This window comes from Hemiscyllium ocellatum, chromosome 1 (genome assembly GCF_020745735.1).
Source record: "Hemiscyllium ocellatum isolate sHemOce1 chromosome 1, sHemOce1.pat.X.cur, whole genome shotgun sequence".
Classification (NCBI taxonomy): domain Eukaryota; kingdom Metazoa; phylum Chordata; class Chondrichthyes; order Orectolobiformes; family Hemiscylliidae; genus Hemiscyllium; species Hemiscyllium ocellatum.
This window is the reverse complement of record NC_083401.1, coordinates 88,075,480-88,100,035: the sequence shown is the minus strand read 5'-3', so window position 1 is coordinate 88,100,035 and position 24,556 is coordinate 88,075,480. Positions and strand designations below refer to the sequence as shown.

At 38.8% G+C, this 24,556-nt stretch overlaps 1 protein-coding gene across 2 annotated transcripts in view; it reads left to right on the top strand.

Annotated features, from left to right (window-relative positions):
• Window positions 1-23,644, top strand: part of vps37a (VPS37A subunit of ESCRT-I) — a 47,323-nt gene extending 23,679 nt beyond the window's left edge. The window contains exons 4-12 of one of the 2 annotated variants that reach the window (XM_060824011.1): window positions 1,697-1,797; window positions 8,161-8,368; window positions 11,493-11,563; window positions 14,758-14,885; window positions 14,971-15,029; window positions 15,110-15,178; window positions 16,382-16,525; window positions 19,186-19,263; window positions 22,987-23,644. In XM_060824011.1, the coding sequence (XP_060679994.1) occupies window positions 1,697-1,797; window positions 8,161-8,368; window positions 11,493-11,563; window positions 14,758-14,885; window positions 14,971-15,029; window positions 15,110-15,178; window positions 16,382-16,525; window positions 19,186-19,260 (855 nt within the window). In that variant the 3' untranslated portion in view covers window positions 19,261-19,263; window positions 22,987-23,644. The remainder of the gene's footprint in view (window positions 1-1,696; window positions 1,798-8,160; window positions 8,369-11,492; window positions 11,564-14,757; window positions 14,886-14,970; window positions 15,030-15,109; window positions 15,179-16,381; window positions 16,526-19,185; window positions 19,264-22,986) is intronic. The other variant, XM_060824019.1, reaches the window with a different exon arrangement.
• Window positions 23,645-24,556: the final 912 nt, after the last annotated feature.

The following is a 24,556-nucleotide window of genomic DNA, read 5'->3' as shown; positions in this document are numbered from 1 at the left end:
GTCACTTCCGATTGTACCCCCTCCCTCTCAAATTGCAGATTGAAGCTTATTGTATTATGGTCACTACTTCCCAATGGCTCCTTCACTTCGAGGTCCCTGATCAATTCTGGTTCGTTGCACAATACCAGATCCAGAATTGCCTTCTCCCTGATAGAGCAGCTGGTGCTGGAGCCTAAGAATCCATCTCGAAGGCACTCCACAAAGTCTCTTTCTTGAGGTCCAATACCATCCTGATTCTACCAGTTTACCTGCATGTTGAAATCCCCCATAACAACTGTAGTAACATCTTTGCGACAGGCCAATTTCAGCTCCTGATTCAACTTGCATCCGACATCCAGACTACTGTTTGGGGGCCTGTAGATAATTCCCAAGAGGGTCTTTTTACCCTTAGAATTTCTCAGCTCCATCCACACTGACTCTACATCCCCTGATTCTCAGTCCCCCGCACAAGGGACTAAATATCATCCCTTACCAACATGGCCGTCCCACCCCCTCTGCCCGTCGGTCTGTCCTTACGAAAGCACGTGCAGCCTTAAATGATCATTTCCCAGGCCCTTGAAGCCACACCTCAGTTATCCCCACAATATCGTATCTGCCAATTTCCAAAAGAGCCTCAAGCTCATCCATCTTATTTCTAATACTTCATGCATTCATGTATGGTATTTTTAATTTGTTCCTGCCCTCGCCTTTCCCATCAACTCCTATTTCACTCAACCTTACAGCATGATCCCTTTTTGAGTTTTCTGCTTCATTGATAGTTGTCTTTCTTGAGTTCCCTTGTTCTAACTTTCCCTTCAATTTCCTTCTTAAACATCCAGTCCATTCCCCCCCCCCCCACCAGCTACTTAGTTTAAACGTAGCTGTGTTGCAGTAGCAAACCCGCCTACCAGAATGCTGGTCCCTAACCTATTAGGGTGCAAACCGTCTCTTATATAATTTATGCTTACCACAAAACATACCCCAGTGATCCAAGAATTTAAATCCTTGCAGTATCTCAAGGTTGCCCTATAACATTAGGGGCTTTTACCATTCAGGAGAAATGTGTAACATGAGTAAAATTATTGGAGAGATTGAAAATAACTTTGTAATTTAGTAACTCTTAATGAAGCTTTCCTTTGTAAGAGCAAATACAAAGATCCCAGGAGACTACCTTCAGAAAGAATGCCATATTGCTTGCACATGATTGAAGGTAGCTTTGCAGTGGACAAGTGGATTACATTAGTGCTAGGGACCTACAAAGCCATTCATTAAAAGTAAAATTGAAACCAGTAAATAAAAAAAATTAAAGCAAAATTCTCAATTAAGCACATAAAAACGTCAGCCCTGGTTCGGTAGAATGTAAAACAAAATCTTGCCATATAGCTAAATTGCAAGCAATACAGTGGAAAAAACTGCCAATGAGATGCAAGGAAATTTACAACAAGAAGTAATAGATATCTTCCTGCAGTCACAGATATTTTTGTACAAATAGTGGTTCATCTATGGATGGATACCCTACTTTTAATGAAGTGCCTGTAAGCAAATGAATCTAGAGTAGGTCCCTTTTCTTTTTGAAATTGGTTAACTTTTATATCCACATGTTTATCTTACACTTTTTTTGCTCATGAAGAATTTATTATTTAAAATACATTGTTCAATGTATGTCCTAATCATTTAAAACGATTAAAATCTCTCTCTTTCTTGACTTACATCGAAGTTCACAATGCATTCAGACCTTGGAAAAATCATTCAGACGATCCTTGAAGAATTTTGGAAGAACCCTCCAGTGTTGGCTTCAAGCTCACCATCCTTTCCATAGTATGTATGATCATCATGTATACCTTAGCTTGGCTCATTAGTAACAAGCTAGCGTTTGAGTTAGGCTATGGTTTCAAATGCAGGATAATCCAGGGTAAAGCATCAGTGAGGTAGAAATATAGCAGCAGGAGTGTGCCATTCAGCTTCTCAATCTGCTCCACCTTTTGAGATCATAGTTAGCCATCAGTACAACTCTCCTGCACAATCCCCATTTCCTGTATTATCATTAGGATCCAAACATTGTCCTGTGATCAAGGCCAATTCGCCTTCCTGATCCTGCATCTGCATTGGATCTTTAATGACTTAAGACCATGCAGACCCCTGCGCACAGGACCATCAACACATCCCAATTTCTTCATTTAAAATATACTTTGTTCCTCCATTTCTTCTATGAAAGTGGATAACTTTATGCTTGTCTACATTATTTTCCACATGCCTTTTTCTTGCCCACTCATTCATTCTCTCCAAATCCCTTGTAACTTCTCTGTGTTGTTCCTACCCAATTTTTTGGCATCTGCTAACTTGGACATATTACATTTGGTTCCCACTTCCAACTATTGGTATATATTGGATACAATGGTTGTCCCCTCCCCCAATTCCTTTCACTAATCCATGTTGACTCTGCTCATTCAAATTATTTTCTAAGTGTCCAGATATTCCATCTTTTATAATGGATTCTAGTATTTTCTGTATTTTTGATACCAAACTAATAGGTTTGTAATTTCCTGTTTTCTTGTTCTCACATTCCTTTAAAATGTGGGATTATATTTGTAACCTTTCAATCTGTACATAGCATTTCATAATTTATAGGATTTTAAAAGATTATCACTAATCCATACACTATCTCCATAGCCACCCCTCTAAATACTCTAGAATTTGTTGACTTTCAGTACCATGACTTTGATTTGTTATTTAGTATTAATAATTTTCTTTGATTGCACATTCTTGCAGATCCATTAGATCTTTGATTTCTAGGATATTTGTGTCTTCCTTCACAAAGATGGACATAAAGTAATCATTTAGAATGAACTCACATTTGTCTTTGCTAGTTATTTGCTTTTTATACATCTGTTGATGCTTTACTGCCTTTGCTCGTGTTTTATGTTGTTTGGTTTCATCTTCTATTCTCTTTTTAGTTTCTTGGTCCTCCTATGCTCCGTTCTAAAAGTCCCTCAATTGATGTACTTGTTTGTCTTGTGTTCCTTAAAGGAAAATATGTTCACTGCAACTCTGTGTTAATTCTTTAACTACTAGCCATTGCTGACTACTGCCAGACCTGTTAACTTAATTTATCAATCCATCACAACCAATTTACCCCTTTAATAGTTTTAATCTGAGATCTTTTCACATTGAGAAACATCATTTTTAAACTTAGTGGGAATTTTCAAAATATTATGGTTACTCTTCACTAAAGGTCCTTTTCCAACAAAATATTAATTAATCTTTTCAAAGTGCTTCTGGTATTTGGTGGGATTGCATTGTTGAAGATTGTATTTTACATAGAAACAGAGCACAAAGGTAGGAGTAGGCCTCAAGCTGTTCAAATCTACTATACTATTCAAAAAGCGCAGCGTTGATCTTTGACCTTAAATTCACCTTCTTGCCCATTCCCTTTATACCTTGATTCCCTTAACAAGCAGCATCCTGTCTCTGCTCTGATTTGAATATAATCAATGACGAAGCATTCAGAGCCATGCAAAGATTCATTTCTGAGTGAACAAATTTCAGCTTGTCTCAATTTGAAATGACTGTCCCTTTAATCTGAAGCTAAGTTTCCTTGTCCTGGACTCTTGAGCCAGGGGGAAGAGCCTTACAGCAGATGCAACAAGATGCATCATTATTCTGCCTTTCACAGTACCCCCAGATGCACCTTTTTTTTTTAACTTGTCCTATTACAACTTATTTTGGCTCTATACAGTGGTTTACTCTGTTGTGGTTCTGCTCGCCGAGCTGGAAGTTTTTGCTGCAAACGTTTCGTTCCCTGGCTAGGGGACATCATCAGTGCGGTGGGAGCCTCGTGTGAAGCGCTGCTTTGATGTTTCTTCCTGTATTTATATTGGTTTGTTCTTGCCGCTTCCGGGTGTCAGTTTCAGCTGCAGTGATTTGTATCTGGGGTCCAGGTCGATGTGTCTGTTGATGGATGTTCTTGCCGTTTCCGGGTGTCAGTTTCAGCTGTAGTGGTTTGTATATGGTGTCCAGGTCAATGTGTCTATTGATGGAGTTTGGGGATGAATGCCATGCTTCTAGGAATTCTCTGGCTGTTCTCTGTCTGGCTTGTCCTATGATAGTGGTGTTTTCCCAGTCAAATTCATGTTGCTGGTTGTCTGAGTGTATGGCTACTAGAGATAGCTGGTCGTGTCGTTTTGTGGCTAGCTGATGTTCGTGGATGCGGATTGTTAGCTGTCTTCCTGTTTGTCCTATATAGTGTTTTGTGCAGTCCTTGCATGGTATTTTGTAAACTACGTTAGTTTGGCTCATGCTGGGTATTGGGTCCTTTGTTCTAGTGAGTTGTTGTCTGAGCGTGGATGTTGGCTTGTGTGCTGTTATGAGTCCTAAGGGTCGCAGTAGTCTGGCTGTCAGTTCTGAGACACTCCTGACGTATGGTAGAGTGGCTAGTCCTTTTGGTTGTGGCATGTCCTCGTTCCGTGGTCTATCTCTTAGGCATCTGGTGATAAAGTTGCGTGGGTATCCGTTTTTGGCGAATACCTTGTATAGATGTTCCTCTTCCTCTTTTCGCAGTTCTGGTGTACTGCAGTGTGTTGTGGACCAGAACTGCGAAAAGAGGAAGAGGAACATCTATACAAGGTATTTGCCAAAAACGGATACCCACGCAACTTTATCACCAGATGCCTAAGAGATAGACCACGGAACGAGGACATGCCACAACCAAAAGGACTAGCCACTCTACCATACGTCAGGAGTGTCTCAGAACTGACAGCCAGACTACTGCGACCCTTAGGACTCATAACAGCACACAAGCCAACATCCACGCTCAGACAACAACTCACTAGAACAAAGGACCCAATACCCAGCATGAGCCAAACTAACGTAGTTTACAAAATACCATGCAAGGACTGCACAAAACACTATATAGGACAAACTGGAAGACAGCTAACATCAGCTAGCCACAAAACGACACGACCAGCTATCTCTAGTAGCCATACACTCAGACAACCAGCAACATGAATTTGACTGGGAAAACACCACTATCATAGGACAAGCCAGACAGAGAACAGCCAGAGAATTCCTAGAAGCATGGCATTCATCCCCAAACTCCATCAATAGACACATTGACCTGGACACCATATACAAACCACTACAGCTGAAACTGACACCCGGAAACGGCAAGAACATCCATCAACAGACACATCGACCTGGACCCCAGATACAAATCACTGCAGCTGAAACTGACACCCGGAAGCGGCAAGAACAAACCACTATAAATACCGGAAGAAACATCAAAGCAGCGCTTCACACGAGGCTCCCACCGCACTGATGATGTTCCCTAGCCAGGGAACGAAACGTTTGCAGCAAAAACTTCCAGCTCGGCGAGCAGAACCACAACAACGGATACCCGAGCTACAAATCTTCAATCCGAGTGATTTACTCTATTGTGTATTACATCATATCATAGAATTTCCCTTAGTTCTTTTTCTTCTCTTCGTCCCCCCCCCCAAACCTGCATTTCACTTGTGTTTATAATTTTTCACAATTCTGATGTCTCGTTAACTACATTTTGCTTTTCTTCACATTCCCACTGTCCCAAATACTTTCATCATGTTCTATTTTTGTTTCAGATTTCCAACATTTACTGTTTCTTTTTCTCCTGCTCTGGTTTTGTCCATTAGTTTATCCTCCATTTGGGCCAATAAATTATTCGAAACTCGAATTTTTATTATGTAAACTGTTATGTCCTCTGGTGCCACTTTAACTACTATACTTGTTGCAATAAAAGCACTAAGTAATTAGTCAAGTGGAATCTCCCCCTTGTCCATTTTGACACTATGTAATCATTATGTATTTTAAAGTGGTCAGTCACTAATTCCATAATAATAGATTTCAGCCCTTTCTGGCAGCTGATATATGACTAATTGGCCTATAGGTCTGTTTATCTCTCTCTCTTTTTGTCTTGAATATTTCTGCTATATTTTGTTACTTTCCAAACCACTGGAGCTATTCCAGGTTCTTGGGTGATCACAGTCAGTGAATCTCCTATTTCTGCAACTGTCTTTTTCAGACCTCTAGGATGTAGACTATAAAGCCCAGAAGGTTTGTTGGATTTTGCTTCCGTTAATTTCTCTCATTCTTCTTTACAAACATTATCTCTGACCTGGTGTTTACAACCTTCCACTGTGAGCATAGGCACAAAATATCTGTTCAATACCTGCCATTTCCTTATCTCCCATTAAAACTTTTCTTTCAGCTACTACATTACTTTTGCTTCTCTCTGCTCTATCCGTATTTGTGGAAGCTCTTTACAACCTGTTTTCATGGTTCATGCTAGTTTAGTTTCATTTATTACAGTCATGGAGATATACAGCACTGAAGCAACCTCTTTGGTCCAACTCATCCAGGCCAAACAGACATCCTAAATAAGTCGAGCCCCATTTACCATCTTTTGGCCCAAATCCCCCTCAACCCTTCTTTTTCATATACACATGCTGGTGCCTTTTAAATGTAATTTTACCAGCCTGCACCAATTCCTCTGGTAGATCGTTCCATATACACACCAACCTCTGTGTGAAAAAGTTGCCCCTTTGGTGCCTTTTAAATTTTTCCACTCTCCCCTTTAAACCTATGCCCTCTAGTTTTGGACTCCCCTACCATGGGGGAAAAGACCTTGACTATTCACCCTATCTCTGCCTCTATAAGGTGACCCCTCTGATGATCCAAAGAAAACAGCCCCTGTTTATTCCTCCTCTCCCTGTAGCTCAAGCCCTGGCGACATCCTTGTAAATCTTTCCTGAATTCTTTCGAGTTTAGCAACATCTTTCCTTTAGCAGGGAAACCAGAATTGAATACAGTAGTTCAAAAATGCCCCAACCAATGTCCTGGTCTCACGGTAACATGACCTCCCAACTCCTATACTCAAAGCACTGACCAGTAAGGTAAGTATACCAAATGCTGCCTTTACCCAGTCCACCTGTGACTTTACATTCAAGGAACTATGAACCTGCACTCTAAGGTCACTTTGTTTGGCAACACTCCCCAGGACTGTAAAATCCTGCCCTACCAATATGTGGCACCTCACATTTATCCAGATTAAACTCCATCTGCATTGTTTTCAACTTCTCTCTCATTTTTGGTCGTCTTTGATTTCTAAAATGCTTCCAATTCTCAGACTAAATACTTTTCTTGGCAACACTGTGGACCTATTATTCTATCTATACCATCATTAACCTCTTTAACAATGGATTGGTCACCATTTCTACAGAGTTTTTCCTCCAACAGAGGAATTTTGAATTTTGAAACAGACGTACACCACCTACTGCACTATTCAGTAGCAGAGTCAATCTTGCTGTGCTGTCAGCACTGTTTTCCTGTTTGCATCCCATAAACCTTGACTTCCATTCCTTTAACGTTCCTTTTGAGGAGAATTTGTTTTTCATTATCTTTGTATTTTTGAGGTTTATGCATTAGCTCTTTAAATATACTCATTGCTTATCCAGTGTTGACCTTTTAAAATCTAATTTACCAGTCTACTTTAGCCAATTTACCCCTCATACCAATGTAGTTGGCTTTAATTACATTTAATACGAAACAGAATTATATTTGTGCCTGTCTCTACCATAGTCATTGTAATGATCAGTGTTCTCCAGAAGGCTGTTTGTAATGAGATTACTAATTAATCTGTCTCATTGAGTTGAAATCTAAAATAGCCTCTTTCTTGTTTGCTTCCTGATGTGTTGTTTCATGAAGCTTTATCACCGCATTCTTTAAACTCTTCCATGTCTGCTATTACCAGTTTGTTCTGTCCAGTCCATTTGAAGGTTAAAATCCATCATTATTGCAACGCCATTGTTAAAAAGAAGTTTTATTTCTCCCCAGGTTAGTCTGTGTAGGTGTGATATGAGAATGAGAGATTTTTATTACAGTAAGCTAGTTGTTCCTTTATTTTTCTTGACGTCTCTATTTGGCACACCAAATCTTTTGGTTTTTCCAGTTTGTCATACATGAAATTTGGGTACTATTCCAAAGCTTTGTTTTAATTATTGCCCACCTTTTGAATTGTTGCAAACTACACATGGCAGAAGTCCAGCTTTTTAAAGGTTATTTCAGTATTTGATTGCAACTAAATATTTCTAAAATTTAACACAGATATTTTGATATTTTTCTAATTTTTAATCTTTACATACCTTTCAGTTGTTTTAGTGGTCCTGCTGCTGTGGCTCCTTACTCCCCTCAGGGATATCCATTTATTCCACCATATCCTACTCAGGAGTCTACAGTTTCGTGTCCTCCGGATTCAGTTACAGGCCCAGGCTTTAGTAGCTCTAGACCTGCTGCTCCTACTTATGGATTGATTACAGATTTGCCTTTACCAGTTCCCACAACTGACTCATCAGAACAGGTAAATGTAAACTAGAATTCAGTATTTTAGAACATCAGGCATTATCTTCAGTTTTTGCAAAGCCTTTTACTTCTCTCTTGCGCGCTCACGTGCTCTCTCTCGCTCGTCTCCCCCCACCCATGTGCTAAAATTTACTTGCAGCAGGCACAGAGTGACTGGTTCACAATTTATGAAACCTCTGGCTTATTGGTGAAAAGCTACAATTAGCAGTAAGTAGGAAGGAAAAAAGAAACAGGCTTTCTTTGGGCTTCAGGTGTTTTTGCTGTGGAGATAAAGACAGCAGCTTCCTTTCTGGAGGTCTGAAGGCTTCTAACATCTCATTACTCTGCACAAGCTGTTTAGCTACATGGGAGCCAATCACATAGTTATTGATAAACAGAAAACCTTTGTGATCAACAATTTGGTCCCTCTAGCTATGGTGAGCTTTATACAGTGGGGTCAGTGCAGGAGGTTTTTGACTCTTGTATTTTCTGTGCCGTAGATGCAGACTTGTCATCAATAAAGGGCAGAGCAACAGTACCATCACAAAATCCAAAAAATGCATAAGTTGGACAAAATTAGTCTGTAGCAAAAGGAAATTTGTATTTAAACATTCATAGTGAATCAAGCTTGTCTTCAAACAAGAATAAAGAATTTCAACTTTACCCCAGCCTTTGAGAAGGCAATGATGAGCCATCTTTTAAACTGTTACTGTCCTTGGTGGGGAGCACATATGAATTCAGCCAGAGCAAAGGAAAGGAGGCGCATTTTGAAATCAGGTTCATGTATTGTTCAAAAGAGAATTTGTAGGGTTACAAGTGGTCAATTCATATTCATATGCATCTGCTGCCCTTTTTCGTTGAGCAAATAGAGATCCCAGCTGTGGAAGGTGCTGTTGCTTACATTACACACCTCTACATAATGAGTATAAATTGTAAATAACTACAGCCCAAGCACAGATCCTTGCTGTACCCTGCTAGTTAATGCCTCTCCTCAACCTTGAAATATTCTGTTTTTCTTAATCTCTGCTTCCTGTTTACTAACCTCTGATACTGTAATATATCTTTTGTTAAATTAGTCCTAATATTAGATAATTTTGTTTGGCTCGTTTTAAAAATCTGACTATATTACATCCATTGATTCCTGGCAATAGATTAAATAGGAAATCAGATGAACAGGACAAGATTCATAACCGTCTCTGAATCCTTGACAAAAGCTCTGAATGGTAACTTTGCTTTTGTCTTCTTTTGTTTATGATCCAGCTAACTGTTGAGAAGGAAACTAAGAATGTTTGTTTATATTGGTAGATGTACGTTAATAAAATTGTTCAAGGTAAGTTTTGGTTAGAGCCATTTTATTAGGTATTTATTTAATTATCCAAATAGATGAGGCAAGGTAGTTAACAGTTTTTTCTTTAAATACTGCAAAGGGTTTTATGGTTAGAGAAACTCTTAGGCTGGCTAAGATTAGACAAATCTGAATGATAATTTCTAAAAAAAAAATCAACAATTGGGATTTTAACACGCTGTATTTAGAAGTGAAAATCAGAACTAACAAATCTTCTGTGAAAGTACTTTGATTATAGTCATATAGTATGTGTAAGAAACAAGAAATTAATTTATTTTCAATCTTTAATGTTGTTTATGATCCTTGTATCGTTCTAATACTTTCATGATCATTGGAACAGACTAGTCATACTTTTTTTTTAAAAAGATTTTAACACTAAAATTATATCATTACACAAGTCTGTTAATTTTTTTGTAGGCACAAGTTTAAATAAAACTAAACTAGGTCACTTGATAAGTGATTTTCCTTTGTCAGGATGATTGGTGCACCTGCAGTGCTGTAAGGGTGTTTGAATTCGGAACTGGTACCATTGACAATAATAGGCAATAGGTGCAGGAATAGGCCATTCTGCCCTTTGAGCCTGCAGCACCATTCAATATGATCATGGCTGATCATCCTTAATCAGTATCCTGTTCCTGCGTTATCTCCATAACCCTTGATTCCACTATCCTTGAGAGCTCTATCCAACTCTTTCTTAAATGAATCCAGAGACTGGGCCTCCACTGCGCTCTGGGGCAGAGCATTCCACACAGCCACCACTCTCTGGGTGAAGAGATTTCTCCTCATCTCTGTCCTAAGTGGTCAACCCGTATTTTTAAGCTATGTCCTCTGGTTCGGCACTCACCCATCAGCCTCCAGAGTGTTCAATTCTTTAATACGTTTCAATCAGATCCCCTCTCAGTCTTCTAAACTGAAGGGTATACAATCCCAGTCGCTCCAGTCTTTCAGCGTAAGATAGTCCTGCCATTCCAGGAATTGACCTTGGGAACCTTCACTGCACTCCCTCAATATGTCTTTACTCAAATTTGGAGACCAGAACTGCACACAGTACTCCAGGTATGGTCTCACCAGGGCCCTGTACAGCTGCAGAAGAACCTCTTTGCTTCTGTACTCAATCCCTCTTGTTATGAAGCCTTCTTCACTACCTGCTGTACCTGCATGCTTACCTTCATTGACTGGTGTACAAGATCACCCAGATCTCTCTGTACTGCCCCTTTACCTAAATTGATTCCATTTAGGTAGTAATCTGCCTTCCTGTTCGTGCCATCAAAATGGATAACCATACATTTATCCACATTAAACTGCATCTGCCATGCATCTGACCACTCACCTAACCTGTCCAGGTCACCCTGTAATCTCCTAACATCCTCATCAATTTCACCCTGCCACCCAGTTTAGTATCATCAGCAAATTTGCTAATGTTAGTACTAATACCATCTTCTATATCATTAACATATATTGTAAAAAGCTGCGGTCCCAGTACTGATCCCTGCCGTACCCCACTGATCATTGTCTGCCATTCTGAAATGGCACCGTTTATCATTACTCTTTGTTTCCTGTCAGCCAATCAATTTTCAATCCAAGTTAGTACTTTGCCCTCAATGCCATTCGCTCTAATTTTGCTCACTAAATACCATGCGCCATTGAAGTGATGTAGTTTCTAATCAGGATGGTGTTTTGAGGGGATATTTGCGAGTGTAATGTTCCCAATATTCTCTTTACAGTAGAGAAATATTGTTATAATTTTCAAAGCATGCAGTGTTTTAGGATGCAAATGGTTTTTTTTTGTTTGTTTTAGTTAGGTTTGAATGGTCATAGTTACAAGATGCCAGATCTCCCTGACCACTTTGCAGAGCTCCATGAACTCAGGTATGCATATAGGTTTTAAGATGTAATAATACAACCGATTGTACTGACTGGAATTTGTTTTTTTTTAAAATAAGTAATACAATTCAGCAGTGGTGTAGTTATTTTTTAATTCATTTAAGCAGAACTGATATGCTAATTTTATATAGAAAATGTTGTGAGCATTTGAAGTTAGGATCTGAGAGCTCATTTTGAGTACACCAGATTTCTGCCCATTCACTTTGTAACATGTTGTACTTGTGCAGGAGTCACACAACACCAGGTTATTGTCTGGAGGGCTTATTTGAAATTGCATGCTTTTGGACCACTGCTTCTTCGTCAAATAAAGTGGAGAAAAGTGCACAGGCACAGAATTTATAGGCAGAAAGATCAAAAGATCAAACATATGATGCAAGTGGAGTGTCGACAGGCTGAACAATAAGTCTGCAGGTGATCAAAAGTGTCAGATGGTGTGAGTAAAGTGTCCACAGCTGAAAAGTAAGTGAGGGGATGACCTGTTATCCAATTAATTGAGGCAAGGAGATAATTACAAAAAATTTAAGAAGACAAACCAACCAGCTGGAATAACATGACCGGTCTGAGTCACATGCTGCGAGTCTAACCCAAATAACAAGTAGTCTAAACCTGCACAAACTAATTAAGGTAGAGAGATCATAACAAGTTATCAATGTAATGGTGTCAAAATTCGACAATAAGGATGATTTAACAGATACAGAACAGTATGGTGGGTTAACATGTAATATGACATCAACCCATTGAGGCCATGTTAATGGGGATGGAACTTGGCTATCAGTTTCTGCTCAGCGATTCTGCGATATGTATCTCGAAGGCTGCCCACCCAAAGATCGCAGACTGAATGTCCTTGACCACTGAAATGTCCCCCGACCGGAAAGGGAACATTTCTGTGTAGTGATTGTTACATGGTATCCGTTCATTGTTGTCATCTGCGTGGTCTCGCCAATATACCATGTCTCGGGACATCCTTGTCTGCAGTGTATGAGGTGGACAACATTAGCCGAGTCACATAAGTATCTGCCATATATGTAGTGAGTGGTCTTCCCATGACTGATGCTCGTATCCATGCCGATGATCTGGCATGTCTTACATGTGTTGCTGTGGTAGGGTTGTCTGGTGTTGTGGCTATGTTCTGAAGGCTGGATAGTTCATGGTGAATGATGGTTTATTTAAGGTTTTGCAGTTGTTTGAAGGTGAGAAGTGGAGGTATAGGGATGACCTTGGGATCTTCGTCATCACGATGACTTGTTCTTCACAGTCTTCAACATGGTGTAGTTTCTCTGTTCTGGTGAATTACTGGATCACGGAGGGTACTCTATCGGTTGTGTCCTGTGTCTGTGTTCTGAGGAGGTTGAGGTTTCTTACTGTGACACATCGGGATTGACGATCAGTGAGTTGAGCACAGTATCCCTTTTATATGAGTGTGTCAGTCAACATCTTTAAATTTCCGTTGCATTTCTCCTTATCTGAGCAGATCCTGTGTATGCACAGGGCTTGTCTGTCGGGGTATTGTACTTGTGACATGGTGTTTCTAATCTATATTTACATTCCCCTTCAAGATTTCAGTTATAGATTATTAAGGTTCCATTTGTAATAGCATTGATTAGATTAGATTAGATTAGATTAGACTTACAGTGTGGAAACAGGCCCTTCGGCCCAACAAGTCAACACCGACCCGCCGAAGCGAAACCCACCCATACCCCTACATTACCCCTTACCTAACACTACGGGCAATTTAGCATGGCCAATTCACCTGACCCGCACATCTGTGGACTGTGGGAGGAAACCGGAGCACCCGGAGGAAACCCACGCAGACACGGGGAGAACGTGCAAACTCCACACAGTCAGTCGCCTGAGTCGGGAATTGAACCCGGGTCTTCAGGCGCTGTGAGGCAGCAGTGCTAACCACTGTGCCACCGTGCCGCCCACAATGTGATCTATGTGAATCTATTCTGTTATAATTGTACACTGCAAAAGGTGGTAGTTTGTTTTTGTGCTTCACTTCTACGTTAGAGCATTCTTCAAATTGATTTGGTTTTCTGTATTTAAAAAATGTCGACATGATTTGTGGCATATGCATGGATTAAATTGTCCCAGTTTTTTTAAGCCCAATTCACCTGAAATAGCTCTGGGTTTTGACTCTATTTGTGCGTATGAATGTTTGGCAATTCCAGTTCTTTCTTTGAGTAACTGGTGTTGCCTTTCAGGTTGTAAGACAAGTTCCCAACACAGGAGTATTTTGAGAGTCACTGACATTAGTCTAAACAATTGAAATTGCTACTTATGGCTATCTCAGCACTCCTTTTTGGCTGCATGTACTTATTATTAAAAACATCTTACATGCACTTGTGTTTTAAATTTGTTGTGCATGCATATTGACTGACATAGTAACACAAATATGCTATTATCAAAAATTACACTTACCAAATACGGAATGGTTAAGGTACACAAGCACACCATGTAATTTGAGCATTGTGGTCATGAATCTTGTTTTTTTCTTATTTAAAATTACTATTAAACACATCTGGATTCTCAAGTAAACAAATATAATGAGTGGGTAATTTATTCAGCAATTTGTTATGCAAATAATCCAATTATCCAAATAAATACTGAGCAAGGAATGCAATATCTGTAAAGAGAGAAACAGTGTTAACACTCTGGATTAATGAGTTTGTTTCAGAAAAGTCAAGAAAATAATAGGTCTCAAGGGAGTTTTTTTTAAAAAAAGAGGGTGAGTAAATGAATAAAAGGAAAATCTGATGGGTTGGAACTCTAGTTGATTAAGTAAGGTGAAGATTAGTGGCAGTGGGATCAAAAAAAAGGTGTCCAGAGATGGTGTGAGCAGCTGTTGTCTGGAAAAGAAGTTGCTTCTTAATCAAATAACAACAATAGATTATCATCAATAGTTCCGAAAATTTAGGGAACAAGATTAAAACTTAAAACTAATCCTCGTACTTCTTTAATTTAAGTAGCTGTCTACTTAATTATTCCGATATTCAAGTTGTTTGATTTATGAGATATGAAATTTACCTGACTGAGATTGTAATGAGCATTAAAAACACACCAATTGATCTCGATTATTTATCTGGTTTTGTTAGGAAATATTTGTGTACCTGCGTTGCAAGAATATGCTTATTTCATTTTGATTTTTCTTAATGATATTTATGAATTGACTTTTATAGTACTGCACAATTGACTGATTTAAATGAGAATGAAGTTTTGCTACTGGAGCATTTCATCAGTTTGCCACAATTGAAACAGATCTGCACGGACAAAGATGATCTGATTAATTACATCGAGGAGCTAGCAAGTATGTTTAGTTCTGCTTGTCATTCTATAAAATTTTCTTTGATTAATTGGGATAGTATCATAAACTTATTTTTGTTTCTTGGAAGAAAAAAACCTACAACTTGAACCTAAGCTGGAAGCAGAAAGACAAGAGCTGTTAGATAAAGTAAGGCAATGGCTATTATATTTTTGTTTTTATATTGTAAAAATTATATTGTGTATATAATACTAATTATTTGTTTTCAGTATGATCAGCTAACTCAACTGAAAAGTAATTTTGAGAAAAAATTGCAAAGACAACATGAACTAAGTGAGGTAAGTGATGCTTCCTGTGTGATATCTGTCATTTAACAAAATGTTTGAGGCTATTTTATAAAGAATGTAATAGACATTTAGAAATGCATAATGTAATCAAGCAGAATCAGCATGGCTTCATGACTGGGGACTTTGTGTCTGACAATTTTATGAAAGTTCTTTGACGCAATCAAAAGCTTCATAGGTAAAAGGGAACCAGAAGATGTAATCTCTTTGAATTTTCTATAAAGTACCATAAGACTACTTAATAAGATAAAAACACATGGTCTTGCAGATGGGCGAAGTGATATCATGCAGTTTGGTAAGAGAAAGAGAAGGTTACTGTTTAACACAGATGAGAAGGAATTTCTTTTCTGCATGTAGTGTATCTGTGGAATTCTTTCCCAGAGTGGGTTGTAGAGCCTATGACCTAGGCTGAGCTTGGCAGATTTACAATCTCATTAAATGGCAGAGCAAACTCAATGAACTGAATGCCCTACTACTGCTCCTGCATGTCATGGTTCATCTTCTTGCTTCACTGAAGATTGTACAGTTCAAAATTTCAACCAAATACTCTGTCAAGATTGCAAATTTTACAGGCAAACCAATATTTATACCAGATAATTAGAGTGCTGATTGGTTGATTGGCAAGTGGAATCTTAACTGAATTAACTGAACTACATGCTGCATGGGGAGAGGGAATAATATGATTCAGAATGATTGATATTTTCTGTTGAGTGAAATCAAGGAACTTTTCTCTGATGAATAATTCTTTAACTAAACAATGTTGCTCTACAATGACCCAATCCATTAGCCCTAATTATCTGAAAATTGTCAAAAGTATAAAGGAGGACTGGGAACGTAGATTTCCTGTAGCATATAAGGTAGAACTTCTCTCTCCCAGCAAGAGGTTAAATTGACCACTTAGCTAGTGGCCAAACTGGAAAAGGTAGGCTACTACAAACTGGGACCATTTTTTTTCCCAGATGATCCCTGGCGATAGAAGGGGATGTGATCAGGACCGGAAGATCAGAAGAGTTCAAGGAGTGATTGAGATGGGTAGTTGCGGTTGAAAGGAGGAAAGAGAAGTGTAATTGCAGCAGTCACCTAGAATTTGCAATACCTAGGAGCATTAATTAAATGTTGTTAAACTGAGCTTTGTACAATCTGCAATCCTTCAGTATGTGTGAAGTTTTAGTAACTGAACTCTTTTTGGATCTTCAGAGCTGCAGTTTAAGTGCCCTGCAGGCCAGGTTGAAAGTAGCAGCTCATCAAGCAGAAGAAGAATCTGATGTGATTGCTGATGAATTCCTCGAAGGCAAAGTTGAAATTGATGATTTTCTCAACAGCTTCATGGATAAAAGGACAGTATGTATCAACTTTCTATGATTTACACAGTGATCAGATTCCTTGGCATGAAATGTACTTACTTTTGGTATGTTGAAAAAGAATAGTTTGAACACACTCCTATTTCAAAGAAACAGGTACTGAAGAATAGTCTTTTCTCGTTGTCATTTTATATCCTCACGTCAGTATTCCCCACTGATGGGGAATAGAGGCTTTGGTGAGACAGGAAATGTCTCACTTGCTGCAGAATTTCTAGTCCTTGATGTGCTCTTATAGCTGCAGTGTTTCTGTGACTGGTTCAGTTTCCAATAGATGGTAACATCCAGGATGTTTGATAGTGGAGAATTCAGTATTGAATGTTGATTGGGTCATCTTTTGTTGGAGAATCTGATTTGATACTTAAAAATGAATCATTTAACGTATTTTCTTGGTAATTCTTCGTGTAAATTAATTCCCAATGTTAGTTGTTTCTTCACGTATAAATTTTTAAATTATTACTTTAACTGTGTGAAAGAGTTATCACCATTTCTTAACAATGTTTTGGACTGCAAATGGTGACGTTAGAATGTGTCTACCTTCAAGTGAATTCAGCACCTGGTCGTTTTTAAGCTCAAGCATCTAGTTGACACTAGCTTTATCATTTAAATTCAAGGCTTTACAGCCTCATGATCAGTCTATCAGTGACTAATTCCAGGCAATCATGTTGTCTGTATAGGACTTTGAGGCCACAGCTAGAATATTATGTGCTGTTCTGGTCTCAGCACTTGAGGAAGAAAGTGATTCCCCAGAGGAGGTGCAAAGGAGATTCAACAGGATGTTGGCTGTGATGAAGCATTTTAGCTGTGAAGTGAGTCTGGATAAGCTCTAGTTTTCTATTGAGCAGGGAAGGTTGAGGGGCAACCTGACAAAGGTGTATAAAATTGAGGCATGGACAGGGTGAAGGGTCACTAACGAGGGGGCATAACTTTAAGGTGCAAGGCAAGGGAGTTAAGGAATGAGTCTTGCATACAGAGGGTGAGGAAGATTCTGAAGTGCATTGGCTGGGTGAGTAGTTGAGGCAGGAAACCTCATGACCTTTTTAAAAAGCATTTAGATGAAAACTTGGAATGTTATAACATTGAAGCTATGGGCCTAGTGCTGGCAGGTGGGACTATAAAAGATTTAATGTAGCTTTGGTGGTACAGAGTTGATGAGCTGAAAGCCTCTTCTGTCCTGTATGATTCTAATGTTATACAAGTGGCAGTTATTTATGATTTTTAATTGAGAAACATTTACCAAGGAATCCATGGGAGCATTATCTGATACCAAATGGAAATACTAGGATACGTGATGAACTGATCAGAGTTTTAAAATGTTTAAAGAAGGTGAAGCAGACAGTTAGGGATAGAATTCCAGAGTTCAGAGCCCTTGATATCTGAAGTTATAGGCCCCAATAGTGGCGTGAAGATTGACCCAGAATTGAAGGAATACAAAGTTTTTACAAGGATTGTAGGGCAGGAGGCAGTTGGAGAGATAGGAGGGACAAGGCCACATTATAAATTGAGTGTTTTTGTATTCTCTTTCAATATTGGCTGAGCTGTCTTTAGGAATGGTGTAACTCAATGGTCTTGAAAGAGTGAAGCTCAGCAATGTTTTTATAAAGCTCCTTTCAGGAGCTAACAATGAAACAAGAATTGAATTGAATTTATTGTCATGTGTACCGAGGCACAATGAAAATCTTTGTCTTGTGAGCAATACAGGCAGATCACAGAGGTAAGTAGCATAGATAAGTAAACAAGAGGTAAACAGCGGCAAAAATACAGGTACAGGCGAATGTAAAGATTTTATGAGGCCATTCAGTATTCTAACAATAGTAGGGCAGAAACTGTTTCAAAACGTGCTGGTGTGTGTGCGCTCTGCTTCTGAACCTTCTCCCTGATGGCAGAGGTTGTGGAAAAATATTGCCAGGATGGGATAGATCTTTAAGAATGCTGCCTGTCTTTCCTTGACAGTGAGCCTGGTAGATGGATTCTAGAAGTGGGAGGTTGGCCTTTGTGATTGTCCAGGTCGAGTTCACCACTCTCTGTAACCGTCTCCGATCTTGAATGGTTCAGTTGCCTTACCAGGTAGCGATACATCCAGACAGAATGCTCTTGATGGCACACCTATAAAAGTTAGTAAGGGTATTCGCCGTCATGCCAAATCTCCTCAGCTATCTGAGGAAGAAGAGACGTTTATGGGCTTTTGCAACCAGTGTGTCCACATGAAGAGTTCAAGAAACCTTGTTGTGGATGACCACTCCCACGAGAAGAAATTAAGTGGTCAGAGGATTAACAGGATTGGAATTGCATGAAATGGTAATGGGTCAAATGGAGAGGGCATTGATGTGTCCTCATGGCTTCTAAGTTAAATATGTAGTTTAGAAATCTTGGCACAGAATTATTGCGAAGTACAGTGTTTAAAATTAAGAATGAAGAAGGACTTATGCCTGAAACGTCGATTCTCCTGCTCCTCGGATGCTGCCTGGCCTGCTGTGTTTTTCCAGCACCACATTTTTCAACTGTTTCAAATTAATACTAACTTTACTATTCTTGAAGTGGTGGACATGAACTCAGTTTCTGGCACTGTTGCATGAGAATATACAATAAGTATGGACATTTTTGGAAGGTATACCTAAATGATCACTTGCTTTGTTTCACCAGCTTTGTCACTGTAGACGGGCAAAGGAAGAGAAGCTTCAGCATTTAATGACACAGCATGGACAGTACCTCACATAATAGGTAAAGTTTAATTGAGAGTTCACCAAGAATCTTAAGGTAGTGAAATGAAAATGAAATACTTAATCATTGAACAACTGATGAAAATATATATAGTCATTTCTGATTTGATGTTCATGCCAAATGTTAATGTACACTGTTTCCATACTTGCACAGGAATTGGAAGTTCTGATCTCTTGTTTCTACAATGCTTCAGTAATAAGGCATCCTTCTGTATTTGAATATGCTAATTATTTTTTATCAAATAAGAGTATAAGTCATACATCATAGAAACAGACCCTTCAGCATATCATGTCTGTGCTGATCAATGGACACCAAATTACATTAATCCCATTTACTTGCACTTGGTCCATTGCCAGCTATATTCTGACATTTTAAGTGAGCCTTCAGATGCTGTTTAAATGTTGCAAGAGTTCTGCCTCCTCCACCCTCTCGGACAGATCGTTGCGTATTCCTATATTTGCCCGAAACATTGATTCTCTTGTCCCTCAGATGCTGCCTGACTTCTGTGCTTTTCCAGCACCACACTCTGATCTCCAACATCTGCAGTCCTCACTTTCACCTATTTCTACTATTGTCTGGGTGAAAAAAGGTTTCCTCAGATCTCCTTTAAAACTTTTGTTCCTCACCTTAAACTTGTGTCCTCTGGTTTTATAAACATCTGACATGGGAAAAGATTCTCATGATCTACCCTGTCTGTGCCCCTCATAATTTTGTATAATTCAGTCAGATTCCCCCACCACCGTCCTCTGCTCCAAGGAACCCGAACCTAGTCTATCCAATCTTTCCTCATATCTGAAGCTTATGAATCTCCTCAGCACCTCTCCAGTGTAATCGCGTCCTTTCATTAGAGTGGTGACCAGAATTGCAAGCAGTGTTCCATTTGTGGCCTAATTAATGCTTTTTATAGTTGTAACAGGACTTCCTTTCTCCTATATTCTATATTCTGGCTAATGAAGGCTAGTATTTCATGTGCTGCCTTTATCCTGTCTGCTGACACTTCAGGGATCCATGAACTTGTACACAGAGGGAATCTCTAGGTATCTATCATTCATTGTGTATATCCACCGCTTATTAGACCTCCCAAAATGCATCACCTCATTTATCAGGATTAAATTCCATTTGCTATTGCTCTGCCCAATTTGTCAGACTGTAGCCTGAGATCATCATCATCATCACTATCAACAACACCGTGAAATTTCATGTCATCTGAAAGCTTACTAATAATACTTTCACATCCAAATCATGTACATAACAGACAGCAAGGGCTCCAGCACTGATCCCTGTGACACTCCACTGGACACGGGCTTCTGAACTCAAAAACATTCCTCCAATATCACTTTGCCTCCTACTTATAAGCAGTTTTGGATCCAGTTGACAAATTTGTCTTGGATGCCATGTGCTCTCCTTTTGGACCAGCCTTCCATGTCGGACACTGTTAAAGGCTTTACTGAAGTCCATTTAAACCAGATCAACTGCACTAGCCTCATCAATATACTTAAGAGTTTTATTGAAAAGTGATTTTAATAGCAGAGGCTGGGTCGCTAAACAAGGCTGAGATAATCAGTAAGGGAAAATCCTGGAAATGGAGTTGATGGTTATCAAATCAGCAATCAGTTTAATAGATGTGTGCTAGTAATGTAAAATATTATCCAAAACAGTTGAAATTTAAAATTTACCATTGTTCAGTCGCTATCATGGTGGCTCAGTGGTTAGCAGTGCTGCTTCACAGTGCCGGGGGCCCTGAAACTTCAGAATTCAGAACAAGGGACATTAGATTAAGAATTACAGCAAAAGCCATTTACAAGTAGATATTTTCTCAGTTTAGTGGAAATCTAAAACTACCTGTGAAGGGTGCAGAAATGGATTAGTTCCATTTTTTTGGGACTAAGATAAATGGATCATTCTTGAGTAAAGATACTGAGTGGTTAATGGACCAAAGGCAACTTTAAAGAGGTGTGAGAAAGATCAGCTGTGATTTAACTGAATGCCAGAACAAGTATGAAGTACTCCAATGGCCTATTTCTGGTATTTTGATTTTGTTTCTCCCCGTTTTTCCTAAATTAATAATGTTCACTGGTCTAAGTTTTTTTTAAATTTAACCTCCATTATGCCCTAGACCCCCTCTTCTGAGGAGGTCAATGTGCTCAACTTGCATGTTAACATGCAGAAAGTTGGGACTCGAGCTTGGATATAAGCCAGCAATCAGGCAGACAATTTCTTCTACTACTTTTTCTACAGTATGGAAACAAGTCCACACCAACTCTCCAAAGAGTAACCCACCCAGACCCATTTCCCTCTGACTAATGCACCTAACACAATGGGCAATTTAGCATGGCCAATTCACCTGACCTGCACATCTTTGGATTGTGGGAGGAAACCGGAGCATCCGGAGGACACCCACTAGCAGAACGTGCAAACTCCACACAAACAGTCGCCCAAGCCAGAATCGAACCTGGGTCCTTGGTGCTGTGAGGCAGCAGTGCTAACCACTGAGCCACTGTTTCTTCTGATTCTGTTTCCACAACCCCTTCCAACCCCCAATCTCACCTGTACAAGTAAACTATTTAATGCTCATGTGATAGGAAATGACGTCTCCTTTTCAGTGTGCTGCAAGTAAACTAATAGCTAGGATAGCTTCCTCTTTGACCTTTTTCTAACAGTATTTAAATGTTTATAATTTTAAAAAGTTTTTCTGAATTTAATGATTGAAAGTATGTAAATTTTTTATAGTTCAAAACTGCTTGAAATTGTAATAAAATGCTACCCTGAACAATGAGAGCCTGTTTGACCTCGAGGGGCATGACTACTACTAGTGATGCCACTGGGGATATAGATTCACCATGATTATACCTCACTGTTAGGTCTCAGATCTATTTGTCTCTAGAACTCTTCTGGAGCTAGAAAGGTGGGTTCTTGCTGCAGCCTATCTACAAGGTAAATATAGAGATTTTGATTCAGTCGGTACAGAAAATTGACACTTTGCCATGATAGAAAAATGAGACCATTGTGATGGTTTTTCTTTTTGCTTTCTGCACATGAATTAGGATTAAATGTAATATTTTAATTATTTCTTGGATCAGACTGAGAAACGTTTCTAATTAGATCTCATTAAGGAGTTTTTACTCGAGCGTCAGAGGCTGAAGGGTGACATGATGAAAGGATGTAAAATTGAGAGGCATTGGTAGGGTGGATACTCAGTCTTTTTTCCAGGGAGAAAATGACAACTACTAGGAGCATAGGCTTAAGACAACAAGGAGAAAGTTTTTAAAGGAGTTTTTTTTTAAAAAGAGGCTAGGAGGTACCTGGACATACTGCCAGGGGAGGTGGTAGAAGCAAATATAATAGTAATGTTTAAAGGGTATTTGGACAAATACATGAAGAGATGCAGAATGGGTGAATACAGACTATGTGCAAGCCAATAGGATTTGTTTAGAATAGCATCATGGTCAGTGCAGACATGATAGGTTGAAGGGGCTGTTCCTGTATTGTACTATATGTATCTTATATGGTACTAGTTTGGTGCTAGACCTCCAAAGTCATGTTTGCTGGTTACAGTAACTTTAGACCCAATGTTCATGTATATTTTTGTATGATAGAGCACACAATCTTCTGGTTGCACTTTTGTATGTTTGGAAATCATTTTAGATTTGTCCATTGAAGGTAAAATCTTCATGGTCAATATTTGACCATGCCATCATTGCTAATGCAATTGTTTTCTCTTAGCAGTTTTAGGTTTGAATTGAAATGCCTATTCTGGACAAGATGGAATACATTTAACTGCGAAATGAAAATTACAGCTGTATCAGTACATTTGATGAATGTTATATAGCATGATCTTTTGAAATGATGTTTTTGTAAAATGTTTCCAGTATTAAAATGCAGTTCAAAATAATCAAAATTTAACTAAATTTGTTCCCGTATGATTTCAATATTCTTGGTAAATACTGTTAAGTTTGTAAGTAATAACTGTGGATTCCTGTATTAAATATAGCATTAATCTGTAAATACTGATAATTGCACTGTTGCTTTAATCTTCAAAAACAGCTTTCAACTGGTTTTGGTGAAACAAACTGAAAATTCAGCTCAGTATAAGAATTCGACATTGCTGTGGCACTCTGTAGGTTGCAACAAGCAGTCTCAAGGTCATACTGAAATATTTTATATAACTTAAAACTAGATGAAAATCATTTACTTTGTAAAACATCTGAAGTAATGTCTACATACTCTTTAAAATTCACTTTAATTATGGAAATGCCACAAGCTACATCACATTTTTGTATTTATTTAATACATTAAGCATATCAAGATGTTACAGTAATGTAATATTTTTCTATTTATAACATGGTAAGATATCACCGGATTGCCAGGAACAATAAATAGCAAATATTTAATAGCATATATTCTTTTCATAAGAGAATAAAGTCTCATCCAGTGAATAATTGTCTGCACATGTCAAGTTTTCTAATGCGGGACATTGAGTCATGCATTCAAAGATTGCAAGTATATTTTTTTTTAAAAAGTAGTGTTTCACATTGAAACTGGGTGCATTTGCACAGCAGACTCTTTGAAACGTTTACATAGCTAAAATGTCTATAAACATGTGCAACCATCTTGGCTCAGGTTGAGAAAATCACCTTATTTTTTGGACATTAAAAATGGGTAACTTTGAAAAGAAAACCCATTAGAATTTTTTTCCCATTGTATTGTGTGTTTCACACATGTTTGTTTAGAATTCTTGATCTTTGCTTGGCCTTTTGTAGAGACATGAGTCTGGGGCTAGTCATTTCTTGAATAATTAGAATGGAGTACACCAAAGCAATTACATCAAGTACAAATCAAAATTTCTTATTAGCTACTCCTTTCAGGGTTAAATAGAATACATTTGTTTGGGCTCTTGTGGCATGGAGTTGGTGTTCACTATCTTTCAGCTAGAAGATCCAGGTTCAAATCACACTGCTCCAGTGCTTTTTAAGAACACATCTGGGCAGTTTGTTCAAAAATACCTACCATTTGGACCATCTCCCTGGGGAAGCAGCACACTGTCCATCAATATTCTCGCTACCTTCAGAGAGAGTGGGCACTGCGGGCAGTATGGTGCTTTATTTCCCCCTCCAATTCTAGTTTAATTTAGTCCTTACCCTTCCCTTTACTTTTTTCACAAAGGCATTGCTAACTCTGGACTTTGCTTGTCACCAGTTCATTGGCCACATGGGTGCCTTTCCTGGTGGTGGAATATTAAAGTTATTTTCACTTGATAATTTTCACCATGTCATGCACCTACATGTACACACAA